Genomic DNA, 21,310 nt, shown 5'->3' with positions numbered 1-21,310 from the left:
GAGAGAGGGAGAGAGAGAAGAAAACTAAGCATAAACTAGAAAATAAACTAAGGGGAATAATAAAATAGGAGGGGGGAGGAAGGGGCTTTTATAGGGTTTTTTTCTTGCCTCCTTCCTTCTACAAGTCTTCTTTAAGAAAAGAAAGAAAATTAAATTAAATTAAATCTTGGTAAAATCCCCATTCTCTGAGATATTGTGTGAGGAAAGAGAGAATCTGTTTCCAAAATTAACAAATTCTATTATTTCCTTACAATATTCACCAATATCTTGCAATCTTGATTAAATCAGAAAGGAATCTCTGCATAGCATCTTCAAGATCTTGTGAGGTGGCAAAGAGAGAAAATAATCTTCAGGATTTTGTAGGAGAGAGGATGTGGTACAAATGAGTAGGTCCCAACTTTGGACTGGTTCTTGATTTATTTTAAATACTTTCTCTTGTAGACTTGGAAACTAAAAGAAAACAAGAAAAATAAAAGTAGTACTATCCAAAGTGGGGCAACATGTACACTTATATCCCTAAGATTTCACACATTATTGTGCTCATCAAATTCTCCCATACTTGACTTTTGCTCATCCTCGAGCAAAATAAATAAATAAAGAAATGAAAGAAAAAGCCTAACTCACTTTCGTAGGAATCACGGTTGCATTTAGCATGTGCAACAAGCCTTTAAACCCCTAAGTTACCCTAGTGGACGAGTTGCGTCTCGTAGGTGTTTACAGTGAATATACACCCAAAATTCAGAATAAATAAATCCCAACATTGGCTAAAGGTAAGGCTCATACCGATCCAGAGCAAAGATAATTTTTCTTACAAGGGACCCCCATACTTGAACTTTTATTACCCTTGATCAATTCCAGGCACTAGCATATTTCTTAATTTGGAACTCACATCGTCTCTTCCAAAACATCCTTATCTTAAGGCAAAACCACTTGTGAAGAAATAGGGAACCAATAACTAAGGCGTTGGAGTGTTTTTGACCAAAACATATTACTAAGTATTAATGACATTTGCACATTTTTTCTCTTTTTTTTTGCTTAATAAACTCTATTCTACTCCATTATTTTTGCCCTGAATAACATGGTGGAGCAAACACCAGACACCCAAGTTATTATGTAGCTTCGCTTTTTGCATATGCCCACAAAGACAGTGATGTTAGAGTTCCTTCAGAAGTTTCCTCCCAAGGAATTTCGATCAAGACACCACGTTTTCTGAGGCACAATGACTTATCTAGTTCCAAGGGAATCAACTCTTATTCTTCTTTATACCGCATTTCACATTTCATTTAAAATTGTGCATTTGTCAACCCATGCCAAATTAAAAAGAATGTCTCAACTCCATATCAAAAGTACAAGGAACCCATAGACTTACATATGGTCCAACACTATAAAACAGGGGTCTCTTATTTTTCAAAAGAAAGTCCCATCTCAAGACACAAACTTGTTTCTTTCTTCTCAACAGGGTTTTTATACGTTCAAAATGGGTACCTTAGTCAAAACGTTTATTTTTATTCATCAAGCAACCGAATGGTATGATCATTAACCAAAAGCCAAAGTAGGATTTCATCCTTTAGCAAGCTCAAAAAAAAAAACACAAATAAAACAAAGTGAAAAAAGCAGAAACTGGTTCCCCTCCCCCACACTTAAGTCATGCAATGTCCTCAATGCATGGAAAGAATTAAAAATGAAGATAATGCAAGGGGGTCATACCTAATTAAAAGTTAATCGTCAGTGTAAAGAGGTTCATGGAGATCCATGACCTCTTCACTACCAGTATTAGGAAACTTGAGGAATGGTTTCAAACGCTGACCATTAACCTTCGAATTACCCCTGTTCCTGGATTCAAAATCTCCACAGCCCCATGGGAATATACATTATGGATAATAAATGGGTCATCCCATCGGGATCTAAGCTTACCAGTAAAAAGATGTAATCGAGAGTTGTACAATAAGACCTTATCACTAATTGTAAAAGATTTACGCAGAATGTGCTTATCATGAAAAGCTTTGGTCTTTTCCTTGTAAATCCTAGAACTTTCATAGGCTTCATTCCTAAGTTCCTCCAACTCAGATAGTTGGAGCATACGATGAATTCCTGCATCAGACAAATCAAAGTTTAGCTTCTTGATAGCCCAAAAGGCCTTATGCTCCAACTCAACTGGTAAGTGACAAGCTTTTTCATACACCAAACGGTAGGGAGACTGACCAAGGTCGATCTTGAATGCAATCCGACGGGCCCACAAGGCATCAATGAGCCTAATGGACCAATCCTTATTGTTAGGATTAACAGTTTTCTCTAAGATTTGTTTGATCTGCCTATTAGACACCTCCACTTGGCCACTAGTTTGGGGGTGATAAGGGATAGATAACTTATGGTTGATCCCATACTTTTTCATTAGGGCCTCAAAAGGCCGATTACAAAAATGAGTACCCCTATCACTAATTATTGCACGTGGTGCACCAAAGCGGGAAAAAATGTTCTCTTTTAGAAACTGGACCACCACTTTGTGGTCATTAGTTTTACAAGATATGGCCTCTATCCATTTATAAACATAATCAATAGCCAAAAGTATGTACAAATTCCCAAAGAATTTAGGGAATGGTCCTATAAAATCGATGCCCCATACATCAAATATCTCAACTACCAAAATAGGGTTGAGGGGCATCATGTTCCTCTTATTGATACGGCCAAAAGACTGGCAAGCGGGATAAGCCTTGTAAAAATCAAAAGCATCTCTAAAAAGAGTGAACCAATAAAATTCACATTGGAGAACCTTTACAGCAGTCTTCTTAGGTCCAAAGTGTCCACCGCATGCATGATCATGACAAAAAGAGAGAATAGAATGTTGCTCATGATCAGAAACACATTGTCAGATAATCTGATCCGAACATATCTTAAACAAATAAGGATCATCCCAAAAAAAGTTCTTAACTTGGGAATGAAGCCTATACTTATCTTGGGTGGATCAGTGATCCAGAGTCATACTTGAAATTAAGAAGTTGACAATGTCAGGAAACCATGGTTCACTGGACACTACAAATAACTATTCATCTAGAAAGTTCTCGTTGACTGGAGAATCGACAATCAAGGAATTGGGAAGCCGGAATAAATGGTCTGCAACTAGGTTTTCAACTCCTTTTTATCTCTAATTTCTAAATCAAACTCTTACAAAAGTAAAACCCACCTAATGAGATGAGCTTTGGCATCCTTCTTCTGAACTAAGTATCTAAGAGCAGAATGATCAGTATACACCACCACATGTGAACCAACTAAGTAAGATCAAAACTTTTTTAATGCAAACACAACCTCTAAAAATTCTTTTTCAGTGGTTGTATAAATGAGTTGTGCATCATTTAAGGTCCTACTAGCATAATAAATGACAGTGGGCAACTTATTAATCCTTTAACCCAAAACCGCTCCTATGGCATAATCCGAAGCATCACACATCGGTTCAAAAGGTTCAGTCCAAACAGGTGGTTAAACAATGGGTGCATTGGTCAACTCCTTCTTAAGTTGTTTGAAGGATTCTAGGCACTCTTTAAAAAACTAAAAAGTTTGATCTTTGGCAAGTAATGAAGTGAGAGGTCGGGCTAATTGACTAAAATTCTTAATAAACCTTCTATAGAAGCCCGCGTGCCTTAGAAAAGATCAGACGTCCTTAATAGATTGAGGAGGTGGTAAATTAACAATTAAATCCACTTTGGCTCTATCTACCTTAATTCCCTCCTTAGATATTACATAGCCTAAAATAATACCAGATTTAATCATGAAATGACATTTCTCCCAATTCAAAATCAAATTCTTAGATATGCACCTTTTCAAAACTAAAGAAAGATGATGAAGACATTCAGAATAGGAATTCTCATGAATTGAAAAGTCATCCATAAATACTTCTAAGAATTTTTCGACCATGTCAGAAAATATGCTCATCATGCATCGTTGGAACGTAGCAGGGGCATTGCAAAGCCCAAAAGGCATACACCTATAAACAAATGTTCCAAATAGGCATGTAAAAGTGGTCTTATGTTGGTCTTCTAAAGCAATTGGGATCTGGTTATAGCCGGAATATCCATCAAGAAAACAATAGTATTCATGTCTAGCTAATCTCTCTAATATCTGGTCAATGAATGGCAATGGGAAGTAGTCCTTTCAGGTTGCCATATTAAGTTTCTTGTAGTCTATGCACACTCTCCACCCAGATTGGACACGGGTTGGAATTAGTTTATTATTGGCATTGGGAACTACAGTCACACCAGACTTCTTAGGCACTACGTGAACTGGGCTTACCCATTGGCTGTCAGAAATAGGATAAATTATTCCATGGTCCAAGCATTTTAGGATCTCTTTCTTAATGGCTTCCATCATCACTGGGTTAGCTCTTCTTTGGGGTTCTGTGGATGGTTTGGAATCCTCCATAAGATGTATATAATGTTGCACAATAGAAGGGCTTATATCCTTGATATCAACCATGGTCCAACCTAGGGCTTCCTTATTATCTTTTAACACTTTAAGTAACTCATCTTCCTGGCTAGAAGTCAAATTTGAAGAAATTATTACAGGAAGAGTTTAGTCAGGCCCTAGGAAAGCATACCTCAAATTAGATGGCAACTCCTTAAGATCAAGCTTAGGGGACTCAACTATGGAAGGTTTTGGGAATGGAATTGGAAAGGGGTCCTAAGGGCTCCACAGGTGTGTGAAGACTCAAGACTTTAGAAAAGAAATTTTCACTATCATCATCCAACTCATCCATACACTCTTGGAATTCTGAATCAAAATCAATATTAAAGTTGGTAACTAAATCATTAGAAAAATCCAGAAATCCTCAAGCATATTGATCTCTTCTTCTATATGTGGTTGCTTGTGTCACACCCCGTTCTCACAGAACCGGGCCAGTGACCGGGTTAACACCGGTTAACCCAAACCTGCCAGGATCATCAGATACTGTATTCCACCACAGCATACACATAACTAATATAAGCTCATCAGATCAGTGGAAGACTAAGTTTTACCTGTGAATAATCCCATAATACTTGATACCCGAATTATGATACAATAATTATATACATGTGGGCCCGAAGGCATGATATTTACACAATAAAAGTACAATTCATATATCAAGTATGTAAAGGAAATCATCAAAATAATCAAAGTACACAGCTCGGCTTGGCAACAAAGGCTAGAGCTCAGCTCAGCATCAAGGGTTGAGCCCAGCTCGACATCACATGGTAGAGCTCAGCTCGGCCTCAGAAGTGGAGCTCAGCATAACCTCAAAGGTGGAGCTCAGCTCGGCCTCAGAACTGCTGTCCCGCAGCGTAACTCTCGGACGAGCAGTCAGCGCCGTGCTCTAACTCCTCAGGGGTCCACCAGTCCTCTTCAGGAAACTCGACTGTGGGACCCACCCCATGCTCCTCAGATGCATGATCTGTAAAATCATCTAAAAAGGGGTGTACACGTGGGATGAGCTCACTAGCTCAGTAAGTGGTAAGATGGACCACACAGCAGTCCACACATCAAAACACAACCATATGCACTACATGCCATGCTATACATTTTAAATCACATCCACCTAAGCAACATTACTAAGTCCTTGGTTTTAGTGCTACTACAGTCACAGTGCGCGTATACTCCAGGTACGAGCCGCGAACTCCCCCCCGCGATACGCCTATAGGGTTGTCGAAGAAGGCCCACCGTGAGTACTCGAAAAAGTAAAGACAATGCCATCCACCGGCTCTCAACAGAAATATAAATGACTGAAAATAAAGGTGCTGACTCCAACAATTTAAAAGCAGTACGATTTCCCCTCTTGAATGTACCACCAGGGTTGCCGACTGTCCTACATAACCCGTCGGGCTATGTCTAACCGCCATAGTGACCCGACAACCGCGACCACTGCTTCCCCCCAAATGATAACCCAACACCTTAACCCCTGTTAGGAAGGGTCGTAGCACGGGATGGTGAAAATCCTAATACCGCATGCTCCTATATGACAATAGTACGATTGCATAGTGCCACCGCGTCCCATTCCACGGGCCACCAATGCACTCATTTCCAAGTCGACTACGGCATCTAGTCTATCAATGGATCATGCACAATGATGTCCACATTCAACATATAAACATCTCATTCAATTGGCATTTGGAAAGTAAACATAGCACACATGCATATTAAGGTGAGGATGACTAATCTACATAGCATATTCATGATGGCATAACTAGACTAGATACAATTAAATAAATGCCAAACAATGCCTTGAAACAAGGCCAAACGTCCTCTCCCCACTTACCTGTAGCGTACAAGGATTCCCGTTCGGTACGGGTGAGATCCGTTGCGAAACGGGTAGGATTTGGTGAACCCAATATAATTGAGCGGGATTAGTACTTCACCATTTGGAATCAAAATTAACGAGATTCGATGACAAAATCATGTTTAGAACGTTAAAAGAATGTCACACGTCCGATTTGGGCCCAATCGGACATAAGGATCACCTTTGGAGCCACACAGGCGGGTCAGATAGGTGGGCTGTCTGGCCCATCGGTCCTACCCACCGGTTTGGACCGACGGGTAGGGGCCCACCGGTAGGGCCCACCGGTTGGGCCAGGGGCCCCTGCTAGGACCGACGGGTAGGGTGGCCCGCCGGTTGTGCCCGAAGGCCCCTGCCCTCTCAGGTGGGTGCCCATAGGCGGGTAGGGGCCCACCGGTTCCACCCATCGGTCTTGGCGGGAAAGACACTGTTTCTTCCCAACTTCCTCCATTCTTTGGGGATTCAAATGGGGCTTTTTCCAACCCATTCTTCACACCTTCAAAGTCTTATAGGATGATTCTAACCTAGATCTATGTTAGATTCAAGGGATGAGAAACCATCTTACCTTCTTTGCTCAAGAACAACTTCAAACCCTCCAAATCACTTCAAACCTACAATGCTTCTTCCACCCTGTCAATACCTCTTCAAATCCTTCAAGATCAACACATAAATCATCTATTAAACCTTAGATTCATCATTTCAAAGGAGATTTACAAGATCTCAAGAAACCCTACTCGAATCAAGGGTTTAAGCTTGAGTATGGTGAATGTTCAAAGAACCCGACTTTGCTTACCTCCAAATGTAGATCTAGAGTTGAAGATCACTCTTCCGGCACCGGAATGGAAAGATCAAGCTTCGACGCCACTGAAATCCTTCTCTTCTTCCTCTTCCTTCTCTTCCCTTCTTCTTCTTCCCTTTCTTTTCTCTCTCCTCTTTACTCTTCTCACCAACGTACGGGTGTCATAAATGAAAAGAAAATAAAGTCATAAATGCTATATATATATATAATTCCTAAATAAGTGAATAGTGCACATGGATGGGTCACTCAGGTGGGTGGGTGCACCCACCTGTCCGCCCACCTGAGGGCCAAAACTTGGGATTTTGACAGAGTTCGGGCCTCGGCACAAACCCCACCCCTGGCATACGATGTAGCATACGTATATACCTTAAAACACGGCTATAATACCTACTTTATCCGTACATGATCTTATGATAGGTGCATATACACGGCTTGGGCACTCCCGTCTCTTCTGGCACTGGCTCGGACTTGTCGGGCTAGCCGGTGTTTAAGGTCACCCTTGCCATCATAACCCATAAGGAACCCGCTCTAACTCCCTCTGGTTCGGTTCCTGCATGGTTTAACCAGGTCAACTGCTTAATTAGACCGGGTTACAGCTTGCCTATCCTAAACATGTTAAACTCAACAGTTTGGTTACCAAAAGATAATCTTAGGAAACCATTCCGACAGTTGATTAATGCATTACTGGTACCCAAGAATGGTCTTCCTAGAATTATTGGGATCTCATCCTTGGTTGAGAAGGGCTTGGTATCTAGCACAATGAAATCAAAAGGGAAAATAAATTCCCCCACCTTTAGTATGACATCCTCAACCATCCCTTTAGGAATTTTAACAGACCTATCTGCCAACTGAAGAGTAGTTCCAATGGCTTTCAATTCTCCCAGTCCAACTTACTTGTACACATGGTAAGGTAAAAGATTCACACTTGCGCCAAGGTCAAGTAAGGCATGCTCAATGTAGGTGGCCTATGACACAAGATATGGTAGGGCTCCCTGGATCATTATACTTGGCTACTATAGGCTGAGTAATTATGGAACTAATGTTACCTATCAAGAATGCCTTTTTGGGCACACTAGTGATACGTTTGTGAGTACACAAATCTTTCAGTACCTTTGCATAGGCAGGGATCTGGGATATGGCATCCAAAAGGGGAATGTTCACTTCTACCTTTTTGAAGATTTCTAAAATTTTGTCCATGGAAGCAGTCTTCCTTTTGTTTACCAAGCGATTAGGAAATGGGACAGGATGAACAAAAGGACTGTTAGGGATTTGCCCCTGTTCAAAAGAATCATTTTTTGTTTCCTCAACCAAATCATCTTTAGTTTCAGAAAAATCTTTAGGTTCATCAGACAAACCTAAAACAAGAGGCACACTTGTGTCCTCAACTGAATGAGAGTTAACATAAGTAATAGATGAGGAAGATTTAGGAATGCTCTTTTGGTACTCTCTACCACTCCTAAGGGCATAAACAACATTACATTGGTTAGAGGGCCCTTGTTGGGTCTGACTTTGTACTATATTCAGTGGGGCATTAGTTGATGTTTATGAACTAACAGGCTGATGATGCCTAGGGTTAGGCTCTGGTTGACTGGGTAAAGTTTCTTTCTCCCTCTCACGCATAATTGAGACAACTTGAGTGAGTTCTCTCGTAAGATTTTGATGGCTTGCCATAAGGAGGGCCATATTTTTTTTCAAGTCACTTATTCTACTTACCTCTCCAGTGTTGATAAACTCAGGGGTTGCTAATAAGATGATAGGAGAGGGGCCCTAAAAAAACTAGCCTGAGGTCCTACATTTGACTTAGGAAAAGTATTTTGGGAAAAAAGATTGTTGTGCAAGGGGAAGCCTTTGGAGTCCAGGTTGACCTTGATTATGAAAATTGGAAGGCCTTGCTTGGTTGCCCTGATTCTAAGAGAAATTTGGGTGATTTCTTCATCCTGGATTGTAGGTATTATTATATGGATTATTCTGGTATAAAGCATTAACACTATCATTAGAAGTGCCTCCAGAGGTGTTGGGGCATTCTTCTAGGAGATGTCCAGGGGACTGGCACCAAGCACAAATCTTAACCAAATTATCTGATGGTGGCTCTCTAGGAACAATAGCCTCAATTCTCTTGAATAGGCTATCCAAATGGGCTTCCTTGGCTACTATCCCATCCACAAAATATCCTTTTCCTCCTATGGTTCTTTCACTCTCTTGGGTTGATTTCTACTCATGGGTTTTGTCAGCTAAGTCAAGTAAGAATTCCCATGCCTTTCCTTCATCTGTAAAGGATGTGAATCCCTAGGGCACATAGACTCTATCATTTGTTTAGTTGGGTAATCAATACCCTCATTAATTATTTGACATAAATGCCATAGGTCTAGGCCATGGTGAGGGCATTCTTGGAGTAGATCTTTGAATCTCTCCATAAGTTTAGAAAATGACTCACTAGGCTTTTGCCTAAACTGAAGGGTATCACTTCTAAGTTTATTGGTCTTGTGAATTGGGAAAAACTTCTTAAGGAAGATAACTGTGAACTGTTCCCATGAAGTTATGGAATTTGTGGGTAACTCATACAACCACTTCTTAGCTTGGTCTTTCAATGCAAAAGTGATAAACCTAAGCTTAACAGCATCATCAGAAAGCTGTTGGATCTTAATTAGAACACATACCTTTTTCAAATTCCCTTTGAAATAGGTATGCATCCTCAGAGGTCAACCCATGAAAGTGGGGCAACATAGTGATGTATTGAGATTTAAGTTCAAAATTATTGCCCTGGGCTTGTGGTAGAACTATGCAGGAAGGTTAGGCTGTTCTAGCAGGGTAGAACCTATCTTTCAGAGATTTAAGTGAAGGATTTTGCTGTTGGTCTCCCATATTGAAGGATTTCAAAGAGAGCAAATGTATAGGGTCACTACTTGTTGGATCTCTTCTTTCTAGCCGATTCTTAGTATTACGTACCCACCTAACACTCATGCAACAGAAACTACCCACAACTAGAGTAAGACAAGCACAAAAGAATGGATAGCAAAACTTTTTTTTATGATGATTTTTTTGGATTTTTGGGAGTTTACCGGCAGGGATCCAGGGTTGCTCAGGTCAATTCCTGAGGTACTACTACAGGGCGAAACCTATCTTTATCATACTATGAGGTATGGTGACCTCCACCGATACAACTATTATTGCAAGTTGTTCTTCTCAAGAATTCAATAAAAGAAAAGGAAAAACAAAACAAAGCAAACAAAGCACTTTGATTTACTAAAAGAAAGCGAAAAATAATATGAAATTGTCTCTCCGAAAATAGCGCCAAAAATTTTTTGGGATTTAAAATGTAGCAACAAGCGTACGGATCAGAGTAGCTATGGGTCGAACACAGGGAGAGCAGCCACTTTATTTTTTTATTTCTTTTAATAATGTGAAAGTGAACCGATTAACGGGTGTGACCTAATTCTAATTACCGTCCTAAACATATGTATCTAAAATAACGTCCTAACCATTCGTCGTCTAAGAATTTAAAGACACAAGCCATGCAATTAAAATTAAATAAATAAATAACTAAAAATAGACAACCCACGTAATTTTAAAAAAAATAATAAAGAAAAAAAATGCTGAAATAAAAATAAAGTAAAAGAAATAGGAGAAAGCTAGAGAGAGACTCACAAGTAAGTTTCTCTACTTAACCCGAGGGATGCATCATAATATGAGCTTCCTACTTGACCAGAGAGTAACTCTTACAAGGATTACTTTATTTGGTTTTAGGAAAAGGGAGACAATTAAAATAAAAGCAATAAATTGATGGTTCTATAGCTAGGAAGGGCAAAGCCAACACATACAGTAGCCATGAACTTTGGGGGAAAGGGATAGCAATAATGCAACGACTGAAATTAAAATCTTAAATTAAGAAAGAAAGGGTAGTCAGAAAAGGAAATGAGAGGGGGGAGAGAAGACTACTAAAGAAGCCTACTTACTTGAATCAATGCTTGAACTTGAAACTTGGGTGATTTGAGATACTACCAATACTAAAAACCAGATCTGGAATTGAATCAATGCTTGAACTTGAAAGCTTGGGTGATTTGAGATACTATCAGTACTAAAAACTAGATCTGGAATAAATCAAATATTAAATTTCTAGTACTAGAGAAAACAAATCTTGAAAAAAAAACTGAACTTGAAAGAAAAAAAATGCTCCACGGCTCGTGATCTTGTCACCTAGATCTAAGCCTAGGACTATAACTTTAAAAATTACAACTCAATTGCATAAATCTTAAACATAAAAGGCTGAATAAGAATAAAAGAGTGCTTGCATTAATTGACATAAAAAACTATTAGAAAAGTGATTAAAGCAAAAATAGGGAAGAACTAAAACTAAAGAGTGAGAAAGGGAGAGAGAGAAGAAAACTAAGCATAAAATAGAAAATAAACTAAGGGGAATAATAAAATAGGAGGGGGGAGGAAGTGGGTTTTATGTCTCCTTCCTTCTACAAGTCTTCTTTAAGAAAAGAAAGAAAATTAAATTAAATTAAATCTTGGTAAAAATCCCCATTCTCTGAGATATTGTGTGAGGAAAGAGAGAATCTGTTTCCAAAATTAACAAATTCTATTCTTTCCTCACAATATTGACCAATATCTTGCAATCTTGATTAAATCAAAAAGGAATCTCTGCATAGCATCTTCAAGATCTTGTGAGGTGGCAAGGAGAGAAAATAATCTTCAGGATTTTATAAGAGAGAGGATGTGGTACAAATGAGTGGGTCCCACCTTTGGACTGGTTCTTGATTCACTTTAAATACTTTCTCTTGTAGACTTGGAAACTAAAAAAAAAAAGAAAAATAAAAGTAGTACTATCCAAAGTGGGGTAAAATGTATACTTGTATCCCTAAGATTTCACATATTATTGTGCTCATCAATATACAAAAAGAACATAAAATATAACCACCAATCATAAATCAGCATAGCATACAAAATCAGGTTGCATCTACATAAAATGAAACATAACTAAAACAACATCAACATATTATGTTCTATATAAAAATGAACTTATAATGTGGACCAATCCTGTGCATTTTTTTATTTTATAAATGAAAAATGGTGGTATCTACCAACTCACAGTGGCCTTGGCAAGTGTGATAATCTATTGTTTAATTGCACACACACACACACACACACAGAGCAAATGGGCTCCTCAATCCGTCTATGGAGTGGTATTTTGGTTATGTAATAGATTGTCTAGTACTAAAAACAAATTAGAAAAAATTTTACAGTAGGGGACCACAGAACATATTTTCTTCTTTAATAACTAAAAAAGGAAGAAGAATTACCTTGGGGCTTGGGTGGGTGCAGGCTACAAGTGATAAAGCCATAAAATAGACTACCTAATATTAAGAACACTAAAAAAAAAATCGGAAAAGGTTTTTACCAGGGGGCCACAAAATGACACAACATGCTTTTTTCTTTAATTACTAAAAAGAGGAATAATAATTACCTTGGGTGCATGTTGCAAGTGATACAGCTAAAAATCACTGGAGAAAACCACTTTAATCTCTATTCTCTAACAAGCCTAACGTCTAGAAAAGAAGAAGAAGATGGGAGAGAAGAAGATGGATAAGAACCGAGTTGCTCACAGTCACCGCAGCCTCCTCTATGAGTCAAAACTCAAAAGTGAATATTGAAAATTCCCTCTTAAGTCTTGATGATACTAGGGTTTTTTCATTTTTATTGTTTTAACTTTTAAGAGCAATTCAGTTCAGTTTTGGTTCAAACTGACGGTTCTTACACCCTAAATCAAAACCGAGTCAAACCGAGGAGCATACTCACATACTCAAACCGAATTTGAACCGAATAAATTCGGTTTGGTTTGGTTTGATTAATTTGTCTCAGTTTCGATTTGAAATTGACACCCTTACAAACACCATTCTTAAAACACATTAACATATGTGAAATATGAAAATCTAAAAAAACAAAAAACAAAAACAAAAAAACAAAAAACAAAAAACAAAAAAACCAAAAAACCAAAAAACCAAAAAACCAAAAAAAAAAAAAAAAAAACAAAAAACAAAATGAAAGCCATATCGATCAAGGATAATCCAACTCCATCACGACTCTTCCAACTCCACACGAAGCTCCTCCAACGCCATCACCACCACCACCACCACCACAAGGTTCCCTCTTTAGATAAGCGATGTGGGATGTGCATATAGGTAACCATTTAGGGTAACCATCCTACTTGTATTAGCTTTCATTGTTCAACCTGACAAGTAACTTAGTAATCAACTAAGCTCTGATACCACTTTAGTGGGGATAAATGCACTAATAGAGAGATGTATATCAAGTTAACAAATATCAAGGAATAATCTCTTTCCCTCTTGACTAAATCTAATAGGATGTAATCAAGTAGAGTTTGATGGAGCGATTTATCAAACACATTAAGTGTAATAATCAAGTTCTCAGGACATCAACCAAATGAATGAATCAATAATTAAATCCATCATAAACGCACACATGAACACCATCAATTTAACGTGGAAAACTTGAATGTGAAGAGTAAAAATCACATAACCATAATCCATTAAAATCCACTATCACCAAATAAAGGGAATAGACAAGAGTCTTCTCTAACTAAGATTACAAGCATATAATCATTTCAAACATCAAGAATAACTTATCATTGGCATACATCATTAACAAAATGAATTCCAAAAAGAGAGAGGAAGAAATTGAAGAGATCTCACCAAAATAAGGGCAACAAAAAATGTTGTTGGAACACTGACTTAGAGAACACTGAACGACAATCACACCGTACAGGATGAAGACCAATGTGTTGCAATGCTGTTGTCAATAAATCAGCTCAATCAGATTACGAATGATAATCTGATCAAGCTCTTGAAGATGATTGTGTAGTGTTTCTAAACCTAGAAATTTTTGTTTCCTTCTTTCCTTTTCGTCTACCGATATCAGCTCTAATTCCATTTTGTTTTCCAACTCTATCCTCATTATGAAGATGAATCCAAATGAGAAAACCTCCTTAATACCCTTGTGACAAAATGCCCTACTTATGGACCTTAAACTGAAATAGTTTTCACCTAAAGAATGTGAGTTTTTGGAGCATCCTCCACAAGGAAGGAAATGCAACCGAACATGCATACAATAAAAATGATGGACAAGCAAGACAATGTATTTACACATTGAGCCAAAGAGAGAACCCTTTAGAAGAGATAGTGTCAAAGATTAAAAACTAAAAAAACTGAAGATGTACAAAAGGATTTCAATGATGATCACACACTGGAAAATCGGATTTTATTGAGGCTTTGGACAAATTCCCAACTTGCCTATTGGTTGTTATTGCTTCCATTGCTCCTCCTGCCTATCTATCTCTCTCATGCACCCTGCTTGCTCGAAGAGAGAAAGAGAATCCAATCGGTTAGATCTTATCGACATGCTCTAAACCCGATGGTTTGATTGCTTAGATGCACATATATATATATATAAAAGAAAATGCTTTTTTTTTTAAGACAATTTATTCCGAAGGAAGAGAGTGGGAAAGGGAATAGTGAAGGGATAGCTAGGTAGCTAGGCCGAGCGATAGAGTTGCCAACAAAGCCCTACCTCTGGTCTGTCGGTTTTATCTTGTCTGATTGACTATGCGAGGAATATAGCTGGGGAGTGGATTATAAGTTTCTTCAACCATGGAGAGGATTTGGACGAGAATGTCCTGCTTGCAATGGACAATGCCCTCCAGGAAAAGGAATCAGCTACCCCTACACTAGAAATGACACTGATTAAGTTCTAGTCAAAAGCACGCCCACTGTAAATGCTTCAAATGCTTGAAGAGGATCATCATCCCCTTATAGCTTTGGGATACCAAATTGACCTTAACCCATGCAATCTAAGCATTAAAGCTCTAATCCAAGTCCACTATATTTTTTGAGAATTTTTATAAAGAGTTCATATTTAGGCTACGTTTGGATGTCAAGAAATGAAAATAAAAATTTCAGAAATAAATATATAAATAAAATAAAATAAATGAATTTAATTTCAGAGACTTCATAGGCATGTATCCATTTCACCGACACTACACCGAGAAAATTTAATCTTATGGAATGCTCAAAGTGGGCAACTGTAATTTTAGATATTTCATCAGTATGGTTTGTGCCAATTAGAATCAAGTTTTCTCTTCAGCTCTTCTTCTCAATGTCTTTTCATCCCGGAGAGGTAAAAGGCCAAAGCAAACTAGATATACATATTAGAACATGTTAAGACATAAAGTAGAAAATTGTGAGCTGACGAATTTGGAGAAGATGTCTGAGAGCCCTTTGACAGTCACAGGGGATGGTCTAGGAGGTGGCTTCCCGCCGGATAGGGGAAGGCAACTCCAGTTAACAGATTTTTGGAAGGCTCATCCTCCAATGGAGAAGGCGGTGTTGGATGGAGGAAAGGAGCCTTCTGCTACTGCAAATAAATCCTTTGCCTCCATTGTTGGTTCTGATACCGAAGCTTCTGCAAAAGTGACCGTCTCAACTGATCAAATACCACACAAATCTTATGCGAATGTGGTAGGCTCAAACACACCGATGGTGGATGAACTTCCCGACCCTGTTCATGCAGGGAATTCGACCAAGGTGATCATTCCCCAGGAGGCTTACGAGGATAGATTACTAAAATATCAATTTGCCTTGATTGGCAGAATCAATTTTCGTTTTCTTTCCCTGGATGATGTTCGCAGAGAAGCCCGTGACTCTTGGAAACTAAAAGGTAAAGTGAAGATGATACCCATGGGTAAGGGCTTCACGATCTTTCAATTTGAGTCTGAGCATGACATGGCCCAGATGTGGAAGCGAAGCCCTGTGAAGATTGGAGGTCAACTCGTTCGGTTTCAAAGATGGCGTCCAGATTTTAGCATCCATGAAAAATTGATCAATAAGGTCCTGGTTTGGGTGCGATTTCCAGATCTTCCTCTGGAATATTGGCATGAAAAGGTATTATTGACAATGGCCAAGGCAGTAGGGAGGCCAGTTGGTCTCGATCAACGCACCAAGAGCGTTATATACGGAAATTATGCTCGTGTTCTGGTGGAGATGGAAGTGGGGGTTCCAAGGCTGGAGGAAATCCAAGTGGAACGCAAACAGCCTGGGACTCAAATTTTGTTCTGGTTCAAGCAGCAGTTGATATACGAGGATTCATTGGGCAAATGCGGTTTCTGCAAAAAACTGGGGCACCAAGTTCATACCTGCCGAGAAAAGAAGGCCTATGACGAGCGGCAAAATGCTCGAGCCAATGCAGAGATACCAGGGGCGGTGTACGAAGAAGACAGAGTCAACTCGGGAACGAGTAACTCACCGGTTTGCATCAACACTTCTTTGGAAACAAGGGATCACGATCTTGAGAATTCAAATTCAAAATGTGTGAACACTGATGGAGTACTGGTGGGATCTTGTTTTCCTCTTAATTCTCTGCCTTAGTTACCAAATGTGGAAGAAGGTGAGATTTTAATTGATTTGATTTCTCCATCTCACAATTCAATTATTCCTATTTCGAAAAATCTGGAAACGGCTAAGGAGGGGGAGATTTTAAATAAGGAAGCTCATGATAGTGAGGAAATACAGTCTGAATCTTCTGATTCAGATAAGGAGGCATTATTTTCTGATGATGAGGTGGGCCGGTCTGATGAGGAGTCTTCCTCTGAATCTGGGCAGGAATCAGACTGGGATATGGTTAAGGAAGGAGAACCGAACCAGTTGGGTTCAGTTTTAATCACTGGACCATTGGAGATTCAGCAGCAGGTGAGCAAGGCTATTGCATCCTCCTCTCAGGGTGGGGTGAGGTCTTCTGCTCGTCACAAAAGGACAGGGGTGTCCCTAGGGAGTTCTCGAGGAGGTCTGACCGGCAGGGGGGTCGTACAGTGATGAATAGGGAGTATACTACCCCATTGCAGCTCCCTTTGAGCAGGAAGGAGATTGCTCGGATGGGAGTTCAAGTCGTCGACAAGGCAGCAGAGATGATTGAGAAAGGAATTGACGCAGGGGAGAAAAAGAAAAAGAAAAAGAAAGGTGGTGGTCAGACCTTGAGGTCGGACAAGTCTGATGGAACATCTTTTTAATTATGCGGATTTTCTATTAGAATATCCGAGGTGTTCGAAAGGCAGCGGCTTCTAGAGCGTTGCATATTTTTCTTCGTGATCACTCCCCTGATGTGGTGTGTATTGCAGAGCCCATGGTGGATTCTTTTTCTTTCCCTGCTCGTTTTTTTAATCGACTGGGATTCATGTCTGAATTTATCCATAACTCCCGTCTTGATAAAGTGCCAAACCTCTGGGTAGTCTGGAAAAATTCTCTTGCGAGGCCTGTGGTGGTTCAGTCCTCAGAGCAGATGATTTCAGTTTCTATGCAATGGAATGGTCAGCAGGTTGTGGTTTCTGTGATTCATGCTTCGTGTTTCAGGGCAGAGCGTAGGAATCTTTGGGTGGAGATGGGCATTGTGGCTGCCCTGTCCTGTCCATGGGTTGTTTTGGGGGACTTTAATGCCACATTATATTCCCATGAGAAGAGGGGTCCTGGTAGATTCAATGTGGGTGCCGCGGCAGAGTTCCAGGCCATGGTGGATGCTTGTGATTTGATTAGCTCTCCTTCCCAAGGATCCAATTTTACCTGGACAAACAATAGATGTAGAGGACATGTGGCGGCAGGGCTTGACAGAAGTTTTTTCAATGCTCAATGGTTGGATGTTTTTGGTGATTGTGGTCAGAAGGTGCTCCATAGATCAATTTCAGATCATGCTCCAATCCTTTTTTTCTCAGCAGCGATTCCTAAGCCTCGAAATGCCCCGTTCAGACTTCATCGTTTTTGGATGGAAGAGGAATCCTTTGTGGACCTGGTGAGGGATGTGTGGTCTAGGGAGGTTAGGGGTGGTCCCATTGGCAGGCTGGCATATAAATTAAGTGAAGAGTGCTCTAAAAGGGTGGGCAAGACAGACTTTCCCTAACTTCGATGTAGCTCTTAAAGATGCTACTGCAGAAGTGGAGGAAGTCCAGCGAACTATTGACCAGATAGGGATGTCTGATGAGTTATACTCCAGAGAAGCAGAGGCGAAAACTAAGCTTTTGAAAACAGTAGAGATGCACGAAAAACTTTGGGCTGAAAAAGCTCGCTGCAATTGGGCGAAACTTGGAGACCGTAACTCAAAATTTTTTCATCTATCGGTTAAGGTGCGACGTTTAAAAAACAGCATTCATGCTTTGAAAAAACAAGATGGTACAGTGGTCTCTGAGCCGATGCAGATGGCAGAATATGTGTCACTTTTTTTTGAAAATTTTCATAAAGCAGACCATTGCATAGATCATATGGAGCTGTTGCAGGTGATTCCTAATGAGGTGAATAGGGAGGACTCTTCCATATTAGAAGCTATTCCTACCAGAGAAGAGATTAAGAAGATGGTATGGGGGTTGGATCCAGATAGCTCTCCTGGCCCTGATGGGTTCCCAGGTGCTTTCTTTAAACAGTGTTGGGAGATAGTGAGTGACGATTTTTGTGGGGCTGTGATTGCTTTCTTCCGCGGTGGGAAGCTTCCAAATGGGGTAAATAACAATTTTGTGACGCTAATTCCAAAGGTGGAGGGAGCGGTCTCTCTGGATAAATTTCGCCCCATCTGCATGGCAAACTTTTTCTGTAAAGTCCTATCAAAGATCATGGCTGAGAGGTTATCTTGCCTTCTTCCTCGATTGGTGTCAGATGAACAAGGGGCGTTCCAGAAAGGTAAGATTATTTCATCTAATATTGGATTAGCCTCTGAGCTTGCTAATTTATTACATACATCTGTCAGAGGGGGAGGCATAGGTATTAAGATTGACGTGCAGAAAGCCTATGACACATTGTCATGGGATTTTCTTTTTGCGGTCTTGAAAAAATTTGGCTTTTCGGATGTGTGGTTAGCTTGGATTCATGAAATTTTGGTTTCTTCTAGAATTTCAGTGTTATTGAATGGTGGTCCGGTGGGTTTCTTTGGAGTTGAGAAAGGTTTGCGACAAGGGGATCCGCTATCTCCTATGCTTTTTATTTTGGCAAAAGAAGTGTTGTGCAGGGGTCTAAATGGTCTATTAAAGGAAGGAAAACTGAAGGCGCTCCCTGGTCCTAGAGGTGCTACTGTCCCCAATCATCTGCTTTTCGCGGATGATATTTTTATCTTCATGAACGCAGGAGCAAAACATGTTAGATGTCTGAGAGAATTCCTGATTAATTACCAAGAATTTTCTGTCCAAAAAATAAGCTTGGAGAAGAGTAAGGTTTTTTTTGGCAAAGTCGCCCCTCACAGGAAGAGGTATATTTCTGATCTGCTAGGTATCCCAATTTGCTCTATTCCGACGAGGTACCTTGGGGTTGAGATCTTCAAGGGCGCTGTCAAGAAGGATAGGATGCTTCCTCTTATGGATAAAATTAAATCTCGATTACAGGGATGGCAAGGCAAACTCCTTTCAATGGCTGGTCGTGCAGAGCTCATTCGGTCTGTGATCTTAGGTATGCCTATTCATAATTTTTCCATTTATTGGTGGCCTGAATCGGTGATTAAAACGGTGGAACGCTGGATTAGGAATTTCCTATGGTCTGGGGATATTTCCACAGTGAAGAAAATCACTGTGAAATGGGAAGAGATATGCCGACCTAAGGAGGAAGGGGGTTTAGGTATCAGGCGATTGAGGGATGTCAACTGTGCGGTGATTAGCAAACTTGTGTGGCAAATGAAGCATGAAGGATCTGCTTTTAGTTCCTTTTTTGCGGGCTAGATTTGTGAATGAAGGTGGAGACCTCAAGAAGGGTTATAGAGCATCTTCAGTGTTTAAAGGAATTGCGAAGATGTGGAATTTTGTATCTCTATCTGAGCTGTGGATGGTGGGTACAGGTGAGGACATATTTTTTTAGAAGGATCGATGGATAGGTCCTTTGTCTATTGCTGAGCTCTCCCCCCTCCCTTTGTCTCATTTTTCTTATAGCAATTGCAGAGTGGTAGATTTTATTGAAGATGGTAAGTGGTGTTTTCCCCCTATTCAGACTGAATTTTTAAAAGATATATTCAAAGCTATAGGGAATATATCTTTGCCACAAGGTCAGAAAGACCAATGCTACTGGTCTCTATCCTCATTAGGAGCTTTCTCCACTAAATCGGCCTGGGAAGCATTGAGAAAGGTTTCTCCTAAAGTGGGCTAGGCAAAAATGGTGTGGAGCTCGGTTTTGATCCCCCGCCAATCAGTTTTTGGCTGGAGACTTATACATGGAAAGCTTTCTTGTGATGACAAGGTAAAAAGAAAAGGAGTGCCGCTCCCTTCTAGGTGTGAGGTGTGCAATAAAGTTGAGGAGTCTATAAATCACTTGTTCGTGGAATGTGATGGAGCTGTCTACATTTGGAGGGCGTTTTCTGAAGTCTTTGGTTTTCATTGGTCCTATCAGGGGGATGATTTTTTAGTGCATGTTTCATGGTGGACTCAAAAATCCAAATCCATTGGACTGTCTCAAATGTGGATGGCTGGTTTGATTCTTGTTCCATACTTTATTTGGATGGAAAGGAATTCTAGAAGATTTAGGGGTCTCCATCGATCTTATGGTCAAGTTTTTCATACAATAATGGAGGAGATTAGAAGACGTGGCCCAGGAAAAAATGACAGAATAAAATCTCGACTAGATTCTGAGAGATGCTTGAAGCTTAATATAGAGGTGCCAAGAAGGAAGATTAAAGGGGTGTAAGAAATTTTCTGACTGCCTCCGATGGATGGATGGTGGAAGCTAAATTGTGATGGCTCGTCCTTGGGTAATCCAGGGAATGCTGGAGCAGGTGGCATTATAAGGGACAGCAAGTGCCAGATTGTAGCGATTTATAGCTCCTATTTAGGAATAGCTTCAAATTTCCATGCTGAATTTCAAGCTTTAATTGAAGGAATTGAGAGAGCAAGAGAGCTGAATTGTGCATCCTTGTGGATTGAATGTGACTCGGGTGCTGTGGTGCTCATGTTTCAAAGGGGCTAGGTCCCGTGGTTTGTTTGGCAAAGGTGGTCTTCCCTTATTTCTTATCTCAGTGGTATAAGATGGAAAATCACTCATTGTTATTGAGAGGCAAACCCTATAGCAGATTTTCTGGCGCAGATGGTTGCTAAGAAGGAAGCATATTCATCAGTGGTGGCATGGCCTCCTGAGGTGCTTGACTTCATGGCTGAGGATGCGATGGGCAGATCGGTATTCAGATTTTATTAG

General features: G+C 40.0%; 1 protein-coding gene and 1 non-coding gene across 2 annotated transcripts; both read left to right on the top strand.

Annotated features, from left to right (window-relative positions):
* Window positions 1-9,464: 9,464 nt before the first annotated feature.
* On the top strand, window positions 9,465-9,571 carry LOC122082913. Its single transcript, XR_006141453.1, has one exon. It is a non-coding gene; the product is annotated as a small nucleolar RNA R71 (small nucleolar RNA).
* Window positions 9,572-15,328: 5,757 nt separating this feature from the next.
* Window positions 15,329-21,310, top strand: LOC122081669. The gene is made up of 9 exons (XM_042648859.1): window positions 15,329-16,501; window positions 16,634-16,858; window positions 17,011-17,131; window positions 17,284-17,948; window positions 18,046-19,353; window positions 19,522-19,585; window positions 19,866-19,967; window positions 20,880-21,061; window positions 21,203-21,310. Exons 1-9 carry the CDS (start codon window positions 15,329-15,331, stop codon window positions 21,308-21,310), a joined length of 3,948 nt encoding a protein of 1,315 aa, XP_042504793.1.

Source organism: Macadamia integrifolia, chromosome 6 (assembly GCF_013358625.1).
Source record: "Macadamia integrifolia cultivar HAES 741 chromosome 6, SCU_Mint_v3, whole genome shotgun sequence".
Classification (NCBI taxonomy): Eukaryota; Viridiplantae; Streptophyta; class Magnoliopsida; order Proteales; family Proteaceae; genus Macadamia; species Macadamia integrifolia.
This window is presented reverse-complemented; position numbering and strand designations above follow the sequence as displayed.

What these genes read in the sequence shown, in the direction of transcription:
- LOC122081669 (XM_042648859.1), top strand. Translation starts at nt 15,329, where the DNA reads ATGTTAAGACATAAAGTAGAAAATTGTGAGCTGACGAATTTGGAGAAG. An exon ending in CATTCGGTCTGTGATCTTAG is followed by an intron (nt 19,586 to 19,865) that starts GTATGCCTATTC and finishes TTGTGAATGAAG; the next exon opens with GTGGAGACCTCAAGAAGGGT. An exon ending in GCTGTGGATGGTGGGTACAG is followed by an intron (nt 19,968 to 20,879) that starts GTGAGGACATAT and finishes TGGGTAATCCAG; the next exon opens with GGAATGCTGGAGCAGGTGGC.